This window comes from Microtus ochrogaster, chromosome X (assembly GCF_000317375.1).
Source record: "Microtus ochrogaster isolate Prairie Vole_2 chromosome X, MicOch1.0, whole genome shotgun sequence".
Classification (NCBI taxonomy): Eukaryota; Metazoa; Chordata; class Mammalia; order Rodentia; family Cricetidae; genus Microtus; species Microtus ochrogaster.
The window spans coordinates 22,495,537-22,506,340 of NC_022026.1; the positions used below are offsets into that span (position 1 = coordinate 22,495,537).

General features: G+C 52.7%; 1 protein-coding gene across 11 annotated transcripts in view; it reads left to right on the plus strand.

The window, feature by feature from the left end:
* Positions 1 to 744: 744 nt before the first annotated feature.
* Zmym3 (zinc finger MYM-type containing 3) overlaps positions 745 to 10,804 on the plus strand; it is a 17,625-nt gene continuing 7,565 nt past the window's right edge. The window contains exons 1-18 of one of the 11 annotated variants that reach the window (XM_013350514.2): positions 745 to 795; positions 2,761 to 3,449; positions 4,340 to 4,383; positions 4,681 to 4,753; positions 5,190 to 5,484; positions 5,713 to 5,890; positions 6,244 to 6,462; positions 6,754 to 6,904; positions 7,114 to 7,229; positions 7,396 to 7,482; positions 7,596 to 7,746; positions 7,983 to 8,155; positions 8,335 to 8,500; positions 9,038 to 9,135; positions 9,222 to 9,381; positions 9,600 to 9,712; positions 10,080 to 10,254; positions 10,436 to 10,582. In XM_013350514.2, the coding sequence (XP_013205968.1) occupies positions 2,774 to 3,449; positions 4,340 to 4,383; positions 4,681 to 4,753; positions 5,190 to 5,484; positions 5,713 to 5,890; positions 6,244 to 6,462; positions 6,754 to 6,904; positions 7,114 to 7,229; positions 7,396 to 7,482; positions 7,596 to 7,746; positions 7,983 to 8,155; positions 8,335 to 8,500; positions 9,038 to 9,135; positions 9,222 to 9,381; positions 9,600 to 9,712; positions 10,080 to 10,254; positions 10,436 to 10,582 (3,022 nt within the window). In that variant the 5' untranslated portion in view covers positions 745 to 795; positions 2,761 to 2,773. Of the gene's footprint in view, positions 796 to 985; positions 1,008 to 1,042; positions 1,208 to 1,348; positions 1,386 to 1,532; positions 1,578 to 1,619; positions 2,024 to 2,693; positions 3,450 to 4,339; positions 4,384 to 4,680; positions 4,754 to 5,189; positions 5,485 to 5,712; positions 5,891 to 6,243; positions 6,715 to 6,753; positions 6,905 to 7,113; positions 7,230 to 7,395; positions 7,483 to 7,595; positions 7,747 to 7,982; positions 8,156 to 8,334; positions 8,501 to 9,037; positions 9,136 to 9,221; positions 9,382 to 9,599; positions 9,713 to 10,079; positions 10,255 to 10,435; positions 10,583 to 10,804 lie in introns of those variants that run through there. The other 10 variants (XM_013350515.2, XM_026784776.1, XM_013350513.2 and 7 more) reach the window with 10 other exon arrangements.

The following is a 10,804-nucleotide window of genomic DNA, read 5'->3' on the forward strand; positions in this document are numbered from 1 at the left end:
ATTCTCAAGTTCATAATCCTCCTGACAGCCTCCTAAATCCTGGAATCCCAGACCATTATGGCAGATGAGAACTCACCCCTCCCTCTCAGATGGTCTGACAATTAGTGATGAAGCATTCTACCACCACAGTAGCCGAGGAACCAGGCCCACCGGTGTTGAGGGGGGCAGACAAAAAGGAACCTGGTGGCCCAACAGAAAATACAAAGGCAGTACAAAGAGAAATAAACAGAAAGTGGGAGACAGGTGCACAGGCTACTGATTAAGATAAAGCTGGGTTTAGGCAACCTACACTGAAAAAAATTACATTTATCTCCGATAGAGGAGAGAGTAAAGACAATCTCAAGTCTGATAGGGGAAGCTAGGAAAAACAAGGTTTCTGTGAAAACGTGGGTAAAACTCCCAGAGACTAGGCTTGGGAAGGCTTTATGTGGGAAGGAGGAAAGGCCAGAGGCAGGCTAGAGGGGCAACGGGCAACACTGGACTCTTTTCTCGGCCGAGTTTCTAATATATTTAAGCTAGTCGGTGCTGTGCAGCCCTTAGGAACTATCGTGGGACTGGGGGAGAGGGGTTGTAAAGGGCCCTAGCATGAGGCCTGAGAATGAACACTGGCACTTACTCTTTTCTAAATCAGTAGACCTAAGGTAAGTGGTCCCTACCCCTACCCTTCTTCTCGCCCTAGCCGTAGCCACGCCCACCATCAAGTAGGATCCCTGGAGCCCGTGTTTGCCTGAGTGCTCCAGAGGCAGAGACGGGGAGACAGTGAGGAACAGGGACAGGCAAGAACCGAAAAAGAGGGTAAAGGGAAGGAAGGACAGTGTGCGTCCGTGTGTGTGTGTGTGTGTGTGTGTGTGTGAGAGAGAGAGAGAGAGAGAGAGAGAGAGAGAGAGCGCACGCGTGAGCTCGCAAGCGTGTGGGGGGCGCGCACGCGTGAGCGTGTGCGTGTGTGTTGGGGGAGGTGGAAGCTTCTGGTGAGGAAAACTATTCAAGAGATAATTCAAGCTCCTACAGTAAGATTCAGTGAAATGATCCCAGAACTTACCCAAAAGCCATGGAGGGAAAAAGGGGTGTAGCCTTGCAGAACCTGCTTTGGGGGTCATCAGGCAGTAACCGTTACTGCATAGGCGTTGTCAAGAAGCCAGAGCCATTTAACTGGCAAGGGTGGTTGGAAGCAAGCTTAAGACACCCCATAACTACGACTCTTAGACAGGTTGGAGGGGGGCTGAGGCTTGCGGACAAGGGGAGGAGGGGCACTTGAGGGTTGGGTCTTTGCCTCCCCCCCCATTCTCTGCTGTCACTCACTACCCCAACAGTCGCCGGGGGGGCGGGCCCCGGAGAGGTGGGGATGGGGGAGGGTAATCTTGGCAGGCGTCTGCTGCATGGCGTAGGTAGGGACTGCTGAGGGGGGATGCGGGGGGGGGGCGTTGAACACGAGTGGGAAGCGAAGAGGGACACGGGGAGGGGGAGGGGACCAGGGACCATTTGAATGAGAGGAGGGGATCACGGGTACAGTGGGCTCTGGAGGTAAGGCGGGCACGGGTGTGACGGGGCCAGACTCTTGAGCCAGGTAAGGAAAGCAGGTGCGTAGATCTGGGTTTTTCCTCCGTTTTTGTGTCTTTAATGTACTAGGCCCTTCGGTAGAAAGGGGGCGCCGCCTTCCCCGGGGGCGGGCTTCAAAGCTCCAGAGGCTATCTTTCCCTCAACTAACGGGGCCCCGGGCGGGGGCTCAGACTCCATCCCCAGTGACTATACTCCAGTCCGCAATTTCCAGGCGGCCACTGGGCTGGGAGTCTCGCGCCGGGGGCCGGCGCTGTCTCGCGAGCCCCCTCCTCCAGCCAGCCAATGGGATTGGTTGCTGGCACCGCCCGCCTGCCTGGTGCAGAGCGCTCAGCGCTGCAAGCGACGCTGCCATTTAAAGGGGCCGCGACCCCTGTCCCGGCTGCTAGGGAGGGAGGTGGAGAAGGAGTGCGGGGCCGTCGCTGTCTGCAGTTCTAGGCTTGTAGCCGTTACTCTAACCCTGCCTCAGGTAGGGGTCGGGACTGATTAAGCCGAACCGAACCTGCAGGCGGGATCTCGCAGTAGCCGGGAGGGGGGTCTAAGGAGAAATCGTAGCTCCAAAATGTCTTCCTGTAAATGCCTGAGGTGGGGGGTGGGCAACAGGAGAAGGGAAAGACTAGGGGAGCAGTAGGGAAGAGGGACGGGGCTGAGGAAGTGGTCCACCCTGAAAGGTAACCGAACGGGGGAATGGTTAGGAAGGGCAGTTTGTGGGGGCGGGGAAGGGCTGAGGGAGGACGGGGCTCTGCGGGGAGGGGCAGCGGGGCTGGACAGGATGGGTAGAGACTGGAAACCTGGGGGGCTCTTGGAGAGTAAGGGGGGACCGGGGGACTGAGATCGCTGGAGCGGGAAAGGCTTCTGGCTGCGGCGCCAGAAGAGACTCTGAGGGGGCGTTCAGCCTGAGGTGGGGGGTGTGTGAGAGGTAGGGAGGAAGGAGCTACGAGTCTCGGTGGGGGGTGTCGGGCGGGTTAGAGACCAACTGCCTGGCGAGTGTGGGCACCCGGCCAGGGCGGGGAACGCCACTCCCCGCAGAGGGCGCTGTATGGGGAGGGGAGTGGACATTGGGACTGAAGCCTGTGGAAATGCCCATCGGTTGTTGGGGGGGGGCGGCAGCTAATGAGAAATCCAAGTGCATGACGGGGTGTGTCTCAGCCTACATAAGAAATTCAGGCTAAGACCACCTCTATTGCCCCCTCTTCCGATCTGCAGCCCATACCCAGCCATGGATCCCAGTGATTTCCCCAGTCCATTTGACCCATTGACCCTGCCAGAAAAGCCCCTGGCTGGAGACCTTCCAGTAGACATGGAATTTGGAGAGGATCTGCTGGAATCTCAGACTGCTCCCACTCGAGGATGGGCCCCCCCAGGTCCGTCTCCATCCTCTGGAGCCCTGGACCTGCTTGATACCCCTTCTGGCCTGGAAAAAGACCCTGGAGTAGTCCTGGATGGAGCCACTGAGCTACTGGGGCTGGGGGGGCTGCTTTATAAAGCCCCCTCTCCCCCAGAGGTGGACCATGATCCTGAGGGGACCCTTGCATGGGATTCGGGGGAGCAGACCCTAGAGCCTGGACCAGGGTGCCAGACCCCTGAGGTGATGCCACCTGATCCAGGGGCTGGGGCTAGTCCCCCTTTACCTGAGGGGCTACTAGAACCTTTGGCTCCGGATTCTCCAATAATCCTGGAGTCTCCTCATATTGAAGAGGAGGAGATACCCCCCATAGCTACAAGGAAAAGGGGCTCCCCTGGGCAGGAGGAGGAGGAGGAGCATACCCAAGGGCAGCCACAGAGCCTAAATGCAGCCCCTAGCCCTTCTGTGGGAGAGACTCTGGGGGATGGCTTCAACAGTTCTCAGAGCAAACCTGGGGTCTCTATCCCTGCTACACATCCTTCTTTGCCAGGTAGGTTGCCTAATCATTTGGAGGGGGCTGGGGAAAGGGTGGTGGTAAGGAGGGCTGTCTATGTGCTTTGAGAACTGAAGGAGGGGGGCAGGAGGGGGGAAAGATTAGAGTAGGGATCCGTGTGAGGAAGGAGTTGGGGTTTTGGAAGGAAGAGTGGGGTGTGGTGAAGATTATGGAAAATAGAGGCGGGAGGAGTGAGGGGGGGGGCTGCTCAGGATGAATGGGGTAGTATGAGGGGCTGAATTTGATGGCATAGGTTCCCTTTATCACATCCCAGTGGGCTTTCAGTCCCAGGGTCCTTCCTAAAGAATTTGAAGAAAAATAGCAGGCTTCTAGGAGCTAAAATTTTTCCAGCTGTGTGGTTCTAAAAGGGAGTGGAGTTTCTGGGTTTGGTGAATGGTAACTTCTCTCCGAAGTCCCTAAGAGCATACTGATTTCAGGGGGATGGTAGAGAGGCAGGATCTAGGATGCATCTCTGGTAGGGTAGGGGCCATCTAGACCTGAGACTCTAGTTTCTCCCTTAATCTACCTAGTGATATCCCTCCTAGGCTGTGATAAGGGTCTGCAGATATATAATCTTAAATACCACCAAAGCCCAGAGAGATCTACGCATAACATTTGTTTTTGTTGGTACAATATAAATTCTTCACGACCAGTGGGGCAGAAATTAGTGGGAGGGTAGGATAATGCATTTGTTTAACGGAGAAGAGCCCACACATACCTTCCCCACTTCCACCCTGGTACAGAGTCTGCGGTAACCCTGGAAGGGTTAGAAGCCAGACACTTGAGTTTTCCCTTTCAGTTTTGAGTAAATTCTTCCCCAGGAGGGGAGGTGGGGTTTGGGCCTGGGCGGGCTCAAGATTTAGGTTACTTTCTTGCTTCCTTTGCAGGAGATGGTCTGACTGGGAAGGAGATTGAGAAGCCGCCTGAGAGGGTGAGGGGGAGGGAATCGGAAAGAGTCTGGGTCCCCCATAGCCCTGAGAAGGACAGATGCTTCGTTTTCCTTCCTAGATGGGGGGGCGGGGGATGCTGTCAGGAGATTCAGAGAAGGGAGGAGCTCTTGTGTCTACTGATTCTTAAGAATGAAGTCCAGCTCCCATTTCCCCTTTCTCTTCAGGGATGGGCCAAGGGTCCCAACCCTGACACCCACCTTCCATCTCCTATTCCTTCCCCAACCTTGGGCTCCGGTTAGCGGTTAGCTTCAGCTTTCCTCCCTGCCCCTCTTTCCAAGGTGCAGAAGAGAAGCGAGCGTGTTAGAAGAGCAGAACCTCCAAAGCCTGAGGTTGTGGATTCCACTGAGAGCAGTAAGTAGGATTTGAGGAAGTGTGTCCTGGGAATTCCTGGTGTAGAGAAGAGCTGAAGGTGGGATTATGACAGGGCACGGATCTTCTGGCTCCTGTAGTTCCTCTCTGCAGAAAGAGAAGTGCCTGTCTCTGCTGTGGGTTGGCATGGGAACCAAGAGTTAGTGGGGGAAAATTGAAAACAAAAACAGAAAGTTTTACGTTTCAACTATACTGTCCCTGTCCATAGACTTCTTTCTTGGAAGGCCCCTCCTGAATACTGTATAATAAACATGAGTAGCTTAAGATACCAATGTAAAGGGAGAGGAAGTATAACAGCCAGAACAAGAGGAGTCCCAGAGATCCCAGGATCAGTTTTGAACTTACTATTAGTCTGGTCATCTAATGGCTGGAGATCTGTTCTGGCGGTCTTTTCTCACTGCCCCGCCTACTCCCACAGTTCCAGTGTCAGATGAGGATTCTGATGCCATGGTAGATGACCCCAATGATGAGGACTTTGTGCCATTCCGGCCCCGGCGCTCTCCTCGCATGTCCCTGCGCTCAAGTATGGCACAAAGGGCTGGGCGCTCTTCAATGGGCACCAAGATGTCTTGTGCACATTGCCGGACACCACTGCAGAAGGGGCAGACGGCCTATCAGCGCAAGGGGCTGCCTCAGCTCTTCTGTTCTTCATCTTGTCTCACTACTTTCTCCAAGAAGCCTTTGGGCAGAAAGACCTGTACCTTCTGCAAGAAGTGCGTGGAGATCCTAGGGTGGGAGGGGGCAGGGACCAGGGGTGGGAGTTCTGGGTAAGAGAGATTGTGTTGGCAAAACCAAGCAGGATGGAGATGATAGGGTTAATTTAGGGAAGTGATTAGAGTATTTGATTCTATGATCCTCAATACAAATCCTAGGGAGTACAGGGGTTACTGCTGGGATAAGAGGGTGGTCCTGGGAATGCTCAAACCTGTTCCCACCTCCAGGGAGATCTGGAACACCAAGGACTCAGTTGTGGTACAGACTGGTTCAGGAGGCTCCTTCCAGGAATTCTGCACATCTGTCTGTCTGTCTCTGTATGAGGCCCAGCAGCAGCGTCCAATCCCCCAGTCTGGGGATCCTGCCGATGCCACTCGCTGCAGCATATGCCAGAAGACTGGAGAGGTGAGGCTGCTCACCACAGGCCAATTGACAGAGCCTGCTGGCTCTGACCTGCCCCCCTGGTTCCAGAGCTGCAGGGGCCAAGCCCCAGGGGGAAAGGGATTTGGGTGGAAAAGGTAGCCATTCTGAGGGAGCAGATTCAAGGATAGAGCTTCTCCAGGATGTATGCAGCTGACCTTCCTTACCTCCCAGGATCTCGCCATCAAGTCTACAGCCTGACGCACAGGTTGGGGGGTCCTAGGCCCACTGTCTGCTGTGAAGGTCTAGGGTGAGGTGGGAGTTCTGTCCTTGCATTGATTGGGGTGGGCGGTGGTGGCCTGGCCTCAGCTCAGGGTGCGTATATGTATGTGTGGCAGGTCCTACATGAGGTCAGCAACGGCAGCGTGGTGCATCGACTCTGCAGCGATTCTTGCTTCTCCAAATTCCGAGCCAACAAGGGACTGAAAACCAACTGTTGTGACCAGTGTGGGGCTTACATCTACGCCAGGCCTGGGAGCCTTGGCCCAGAGCTCCTCTTCCATGATGGTCAACAAAAGCGGTTTTGCAACACAACGTGCTTGGGGGCGTACAAGAAGGTGGGGCCGAGGGAGTAGTGCATTAGAGGGCTTTGGAAGGGGGTGTGGTTCTTGGGTGATAAATAAAGGTGCCTGAAGGGTCGAGGGCTGGGAAAAATAAAACAAATAAAGGGGGTTTCAATTGTATCTGTTATGTTTTATTTTTGAAGCTGGCTGGTGGACACACAGGTCTTTGTTATATCATCATCTATACTTTTTTTGTATGCCTGAAAAATTTCATGTTTAAAAAATCTTAAAAATAAAAGTGAAGGGACAAATCCAGCCTCAGCCTCTCCTTCCCCATCCTCACAGAAAAACACACGTGTGTACCCCTGTGTCTGGTGCAAGACCCTGTGTAAGAACTTTGAGATGCTATCACATGTGGATCGTAATGGCAAGACCAGCTTGTTCTGTTCCCTGTGCTGTACCACTTCTTACAAAGTGAAGCAGGCAGGGCTCACTGGTAGGTGCAAAGCCCTCTTCTCTGAGATCCCTGCTGGCCTTCCTTCTACTTCCCACATTCCCCTCTTCTAGAGTAATCTCTGCTGCCCAACCTCAGCCCCAACCACATCTTCCCGTGGATTTTCTATTCCACTTCTGCCCTGCCTTACACCTTCTATGTGCTCTCTCTTCCTCTTTCTCTTTCTTTCTCTCTTTCTTTCTATGCCCCAGGCCCTCCCCGACCCTGCAGCTTCTGCCGCCGCAGCCTCTCTGACCCTTGTTACTACAACAAAGTTGATCGCACAGTCTACCAGTTCTGCAGCCCCAGCTGCTGGACCAAGTTCCAGGTACTCCAGACCCTAGACCAGGGGATACAGGGTGTGGCCACAGGGAAAGGGTAGGAGAACTGGGGTAGGTAGGTCTGGGTAGGGCAAAGAGAAAGCCTGACTTCCCATCCCCTCCAGCACTGCACACATCTTGCCCCCACCCCTTATTTGTCTTCCTTCCCTCCAGCGTACTAGCCCTGAGGGGGGCATTCACCTGAGCTGTCACTACTGCCATAGCCTCTTCAGTGGCAAGCCTGAGGTCTTGGAGTGGCAGGTAAGATCCCCCCACCCACATCTTGCCACATGTTTGAAGAAGTCTTTTCGAGCTGTGCCTTTCAGGTGCAGATGTCCTAGCTGTGTCCTTCCTGTCCTGTGTTTCCATCTCAGGACCAGGTCTTCCAGTTCTGCTGCCGTGATTGCTGCGAGGACTTCAAGCGGCTTCGGGGTGTGGTATCCCAGTGTGAGCACTGCCGGCAGGAGAAACTCCTACATGAGAAACTTCGGTTCAGTGGGGTGGAGAAAAGCTTCTGCAGTGAAGGTAAGGAAGTGAGGTAGGGACTGAGGCCCTATCTCTTGTGACCAGGGAGGATGGCAGAGAAAGAAGCAAGGCTTAGGAAGCAGTGTGTAAGGTAGGGCCTTGTCAGAATGCTCCACTCCACTTACGCTAAGGCTTTAGGCGGACGAGGTTTCAGATGCAGTACTTTGAAAAGACTGGGTCTTATACCTGTGAATAACTCTGTCTCCAGGCTCTTTTTCCTGTTCTCCCCTTTCTAGGCTGTGTGCTACTGTACAAACAAGACTTCACTAAGAAACTGGGCTTATGCTGTATCACTTGTACTTACTGCTCCCAAACCTGCCAGCGTGGAGTTGCTGAGCAACTGGATGGCAGCACCTGGGACTTTTGCAGTGAGGACTGTAAGACCAAGTACCTGTTATGGTACTGCAAGGTAAGGAGAGTCAGCATGTCAGAAAGAAGGCGACAGGGGCATGAACTGTTGTACTGGTACCAGCACCAGATCTCCAGTCTCTAGGGTGCTCTCCAAAGAGACAAACATGGCTTATCATAGAAGAGAGGGCCCAGCATATTTCTAAGAGGCAGGTCTGACCATTCTGTCAATGCCCTCAGGCTGCCCGGTGCCATGCCTGTAAGCGCCAGGGGAAGCTGCTGGAAACCATCCACTGGCGTGGGCAAATCCGTCATTTCTGCAACCAACAGTGTCTGCTGCGCTTCTACAGCCAGCAGAACCAACCCAACTTGGATACCCAGAGTGGGCCAGAAAGCCTCCTGAACAGTGAGTCTGGGACAGTGGGACTTTTTTAGAACTGGCCTAGGCTTTTTCAATGTCAGATCAAGCCCCTTCTTCCTCTTCCTTGCATTTGCCTGTTCCCTGGCCAGAGTACCACTACCATGCTCTTTTATCTTTTGGACTCTTTGGGTATTCTTCTTTAAATTCTGCAGTGAGTGCTGGTTCTCTGCAAGGATGTGTAGTTGAATGTGTACTCAGGTAGGGTAGGACTTGTGGTGGTTATGGTTAGTTTTCAGAGAAAGGGAAGTATCAGCAGAAGCTTTACCTTCAGTGACACTGAAAACTGGTACCATTTCTAGAACATTAGCCTGGTGCTTCAGTCACTAGGAATGTTTCATTCTTCTTGGTAGCTAGAAGCAAAGAATCTTCTTGGCTACTGTTTCTGAAGCCCAGAGAAGACCAGACTTGGGTAGGAAGGAAGAAAAATCCTAGACTTTTCTATTTCTAGAGAGTGCTCTTTCATAAAGCTCTCCTAGAAAAATGGTGCGGAAAATAAGAGTAATTCCTTGTTTGATTCTACAGGTCAGTCTTCTGAGTCAAAGCCCCAGACACCCTCTCAAACCAAAGTGGAAAGCAACAACACAGTGAGGATCCCAGAGGAGAATGGGAATTTGGGCAAGGTCAGAACAAAACTCAAGAGGGAGGACTGTTTCAGAGGAGGGTACTATATATAATTGGCAGAACTTACATTCCTTTGATGCTACAGATTCCTGTGAAGACTCAATCAGTTCCAAGTGTGCCCACTCCTTCACTCCCACCACCCCCAGCAACACCCCGTAAAAACAAAGCTGCCATGTGTAAGCCGCTGATGCAGAACCGGGGAGTCTCCTGTAAGATGGAAATGAAGTCCAAAGGAAGTCAAACAGGTGAGTGCCATGATACCTCCATTCCATGGACAGTGTTCCGAAGTTGTCAGCTTCCAGCTTCATGTCCAGGAACCTAGGTAGCGCTCTCTTTGTTTAAGGCAGTTTTGTGACATTGAACACATGTTTAGAGTTTTGGGGGATGACAGATGAGTGTCAGGTCCTAGATCAGATATCACTAATCTAGAAGGGGGTGCTGAAAAGAGTTTCCTTGTCTGCAGAAGAGTGGAAGCCACAGGTGATCGTGTTGCCCATCCCAGTGCCCATATTTGTGCCAGTGCCTATGCATCTATACTGCCAGAAAGTCCCGGTGCCTTTCTCAATGCCTATCCCGGTGAGTGGACTTGCCCTTTCTGACCAATCCTCCTTTATCCTGACCAGTCGTTCTTTTTATTTATTTATTTTTGGTTTTTCGAGACAGGGTTTTTTTTTTTTTTTTTTTTTTGGTTTTTCGAGACAGGGTTTCTCTGTGGTTTTGGAGCCTGTCCTGGAACTAGCTCTTGTAGACCAGGCTGGTCTCGAATTCACAGAGATCCGCCTGCCTCTCTGCCTTCCAAGTGCTGGGATTAAAGGCGTGCGCCACCATCGCCCGGCTCGTTCTTTATCTAGGATTCAGGCCCACTCTCTCTGGTTTTCTCATAAGTTGGTACCCTTATCCACTGGTGTGATTCTTGACATTTTATTGGGATTTGTGTCTCTAGGTTCCTGTGCCCATGTTCTTGCCCACTACCTTGGAGAGCACAGAGAAGATTGTGGAGACCATTGAGGAGCTGAAGGTGAAGATCCCTTCCAACCCCTTGGAGGCTGACATCCTGGCCATGGCGGAAATGATTGCAGAGGCTGAAGAGTTAGACAAGGCCTCTTCTGATCTTTGTGGTATGCAATAGATAGCAATGATGGCGGAAACAGTGCTACCAGTCTGCCTGCCTATAAGGGTGGGAGGTGTGGTCGTGGTGCTAAGTGGGATGGGAAGGGATGGCTGTGACCAGCCCCAGAAGCCTGTTGTGGGTGTTGGACAAGAGACTACAGTGACTGAGCTGACTTCTTTGCCTCTCAGATCTTGTGAGCAACCAGAGTGCAGAGGGACTTCTGGAAGACTGTGACCTGTTTGGCACAGCTCGAGATGATGTCCTGGCCATGGCTGTTAAGATGGCTAATGTCTTAGATGAGCCTGGGCAAGACTTGGAGGCAGATTTCCCCAAGAGTAAGTAGGATTTAAGGCAAAGGCATGCCCACTGAATATCGTAGCGTTGTGCTATTAGGAAAGGAGTGTTTCTTGTGATCCTGAGCATGACTCTAAAGAATGTTTATTAAGACAGGACAGGGGAGCCAGGTGGTGGTGGCGCACGCCTTTAATCCCAGCACTCGGGAGGCAGAGGCAGGCCGATCTCTGTGAGTTCGAGACCAGCCTGGTCTACAAGAGCTA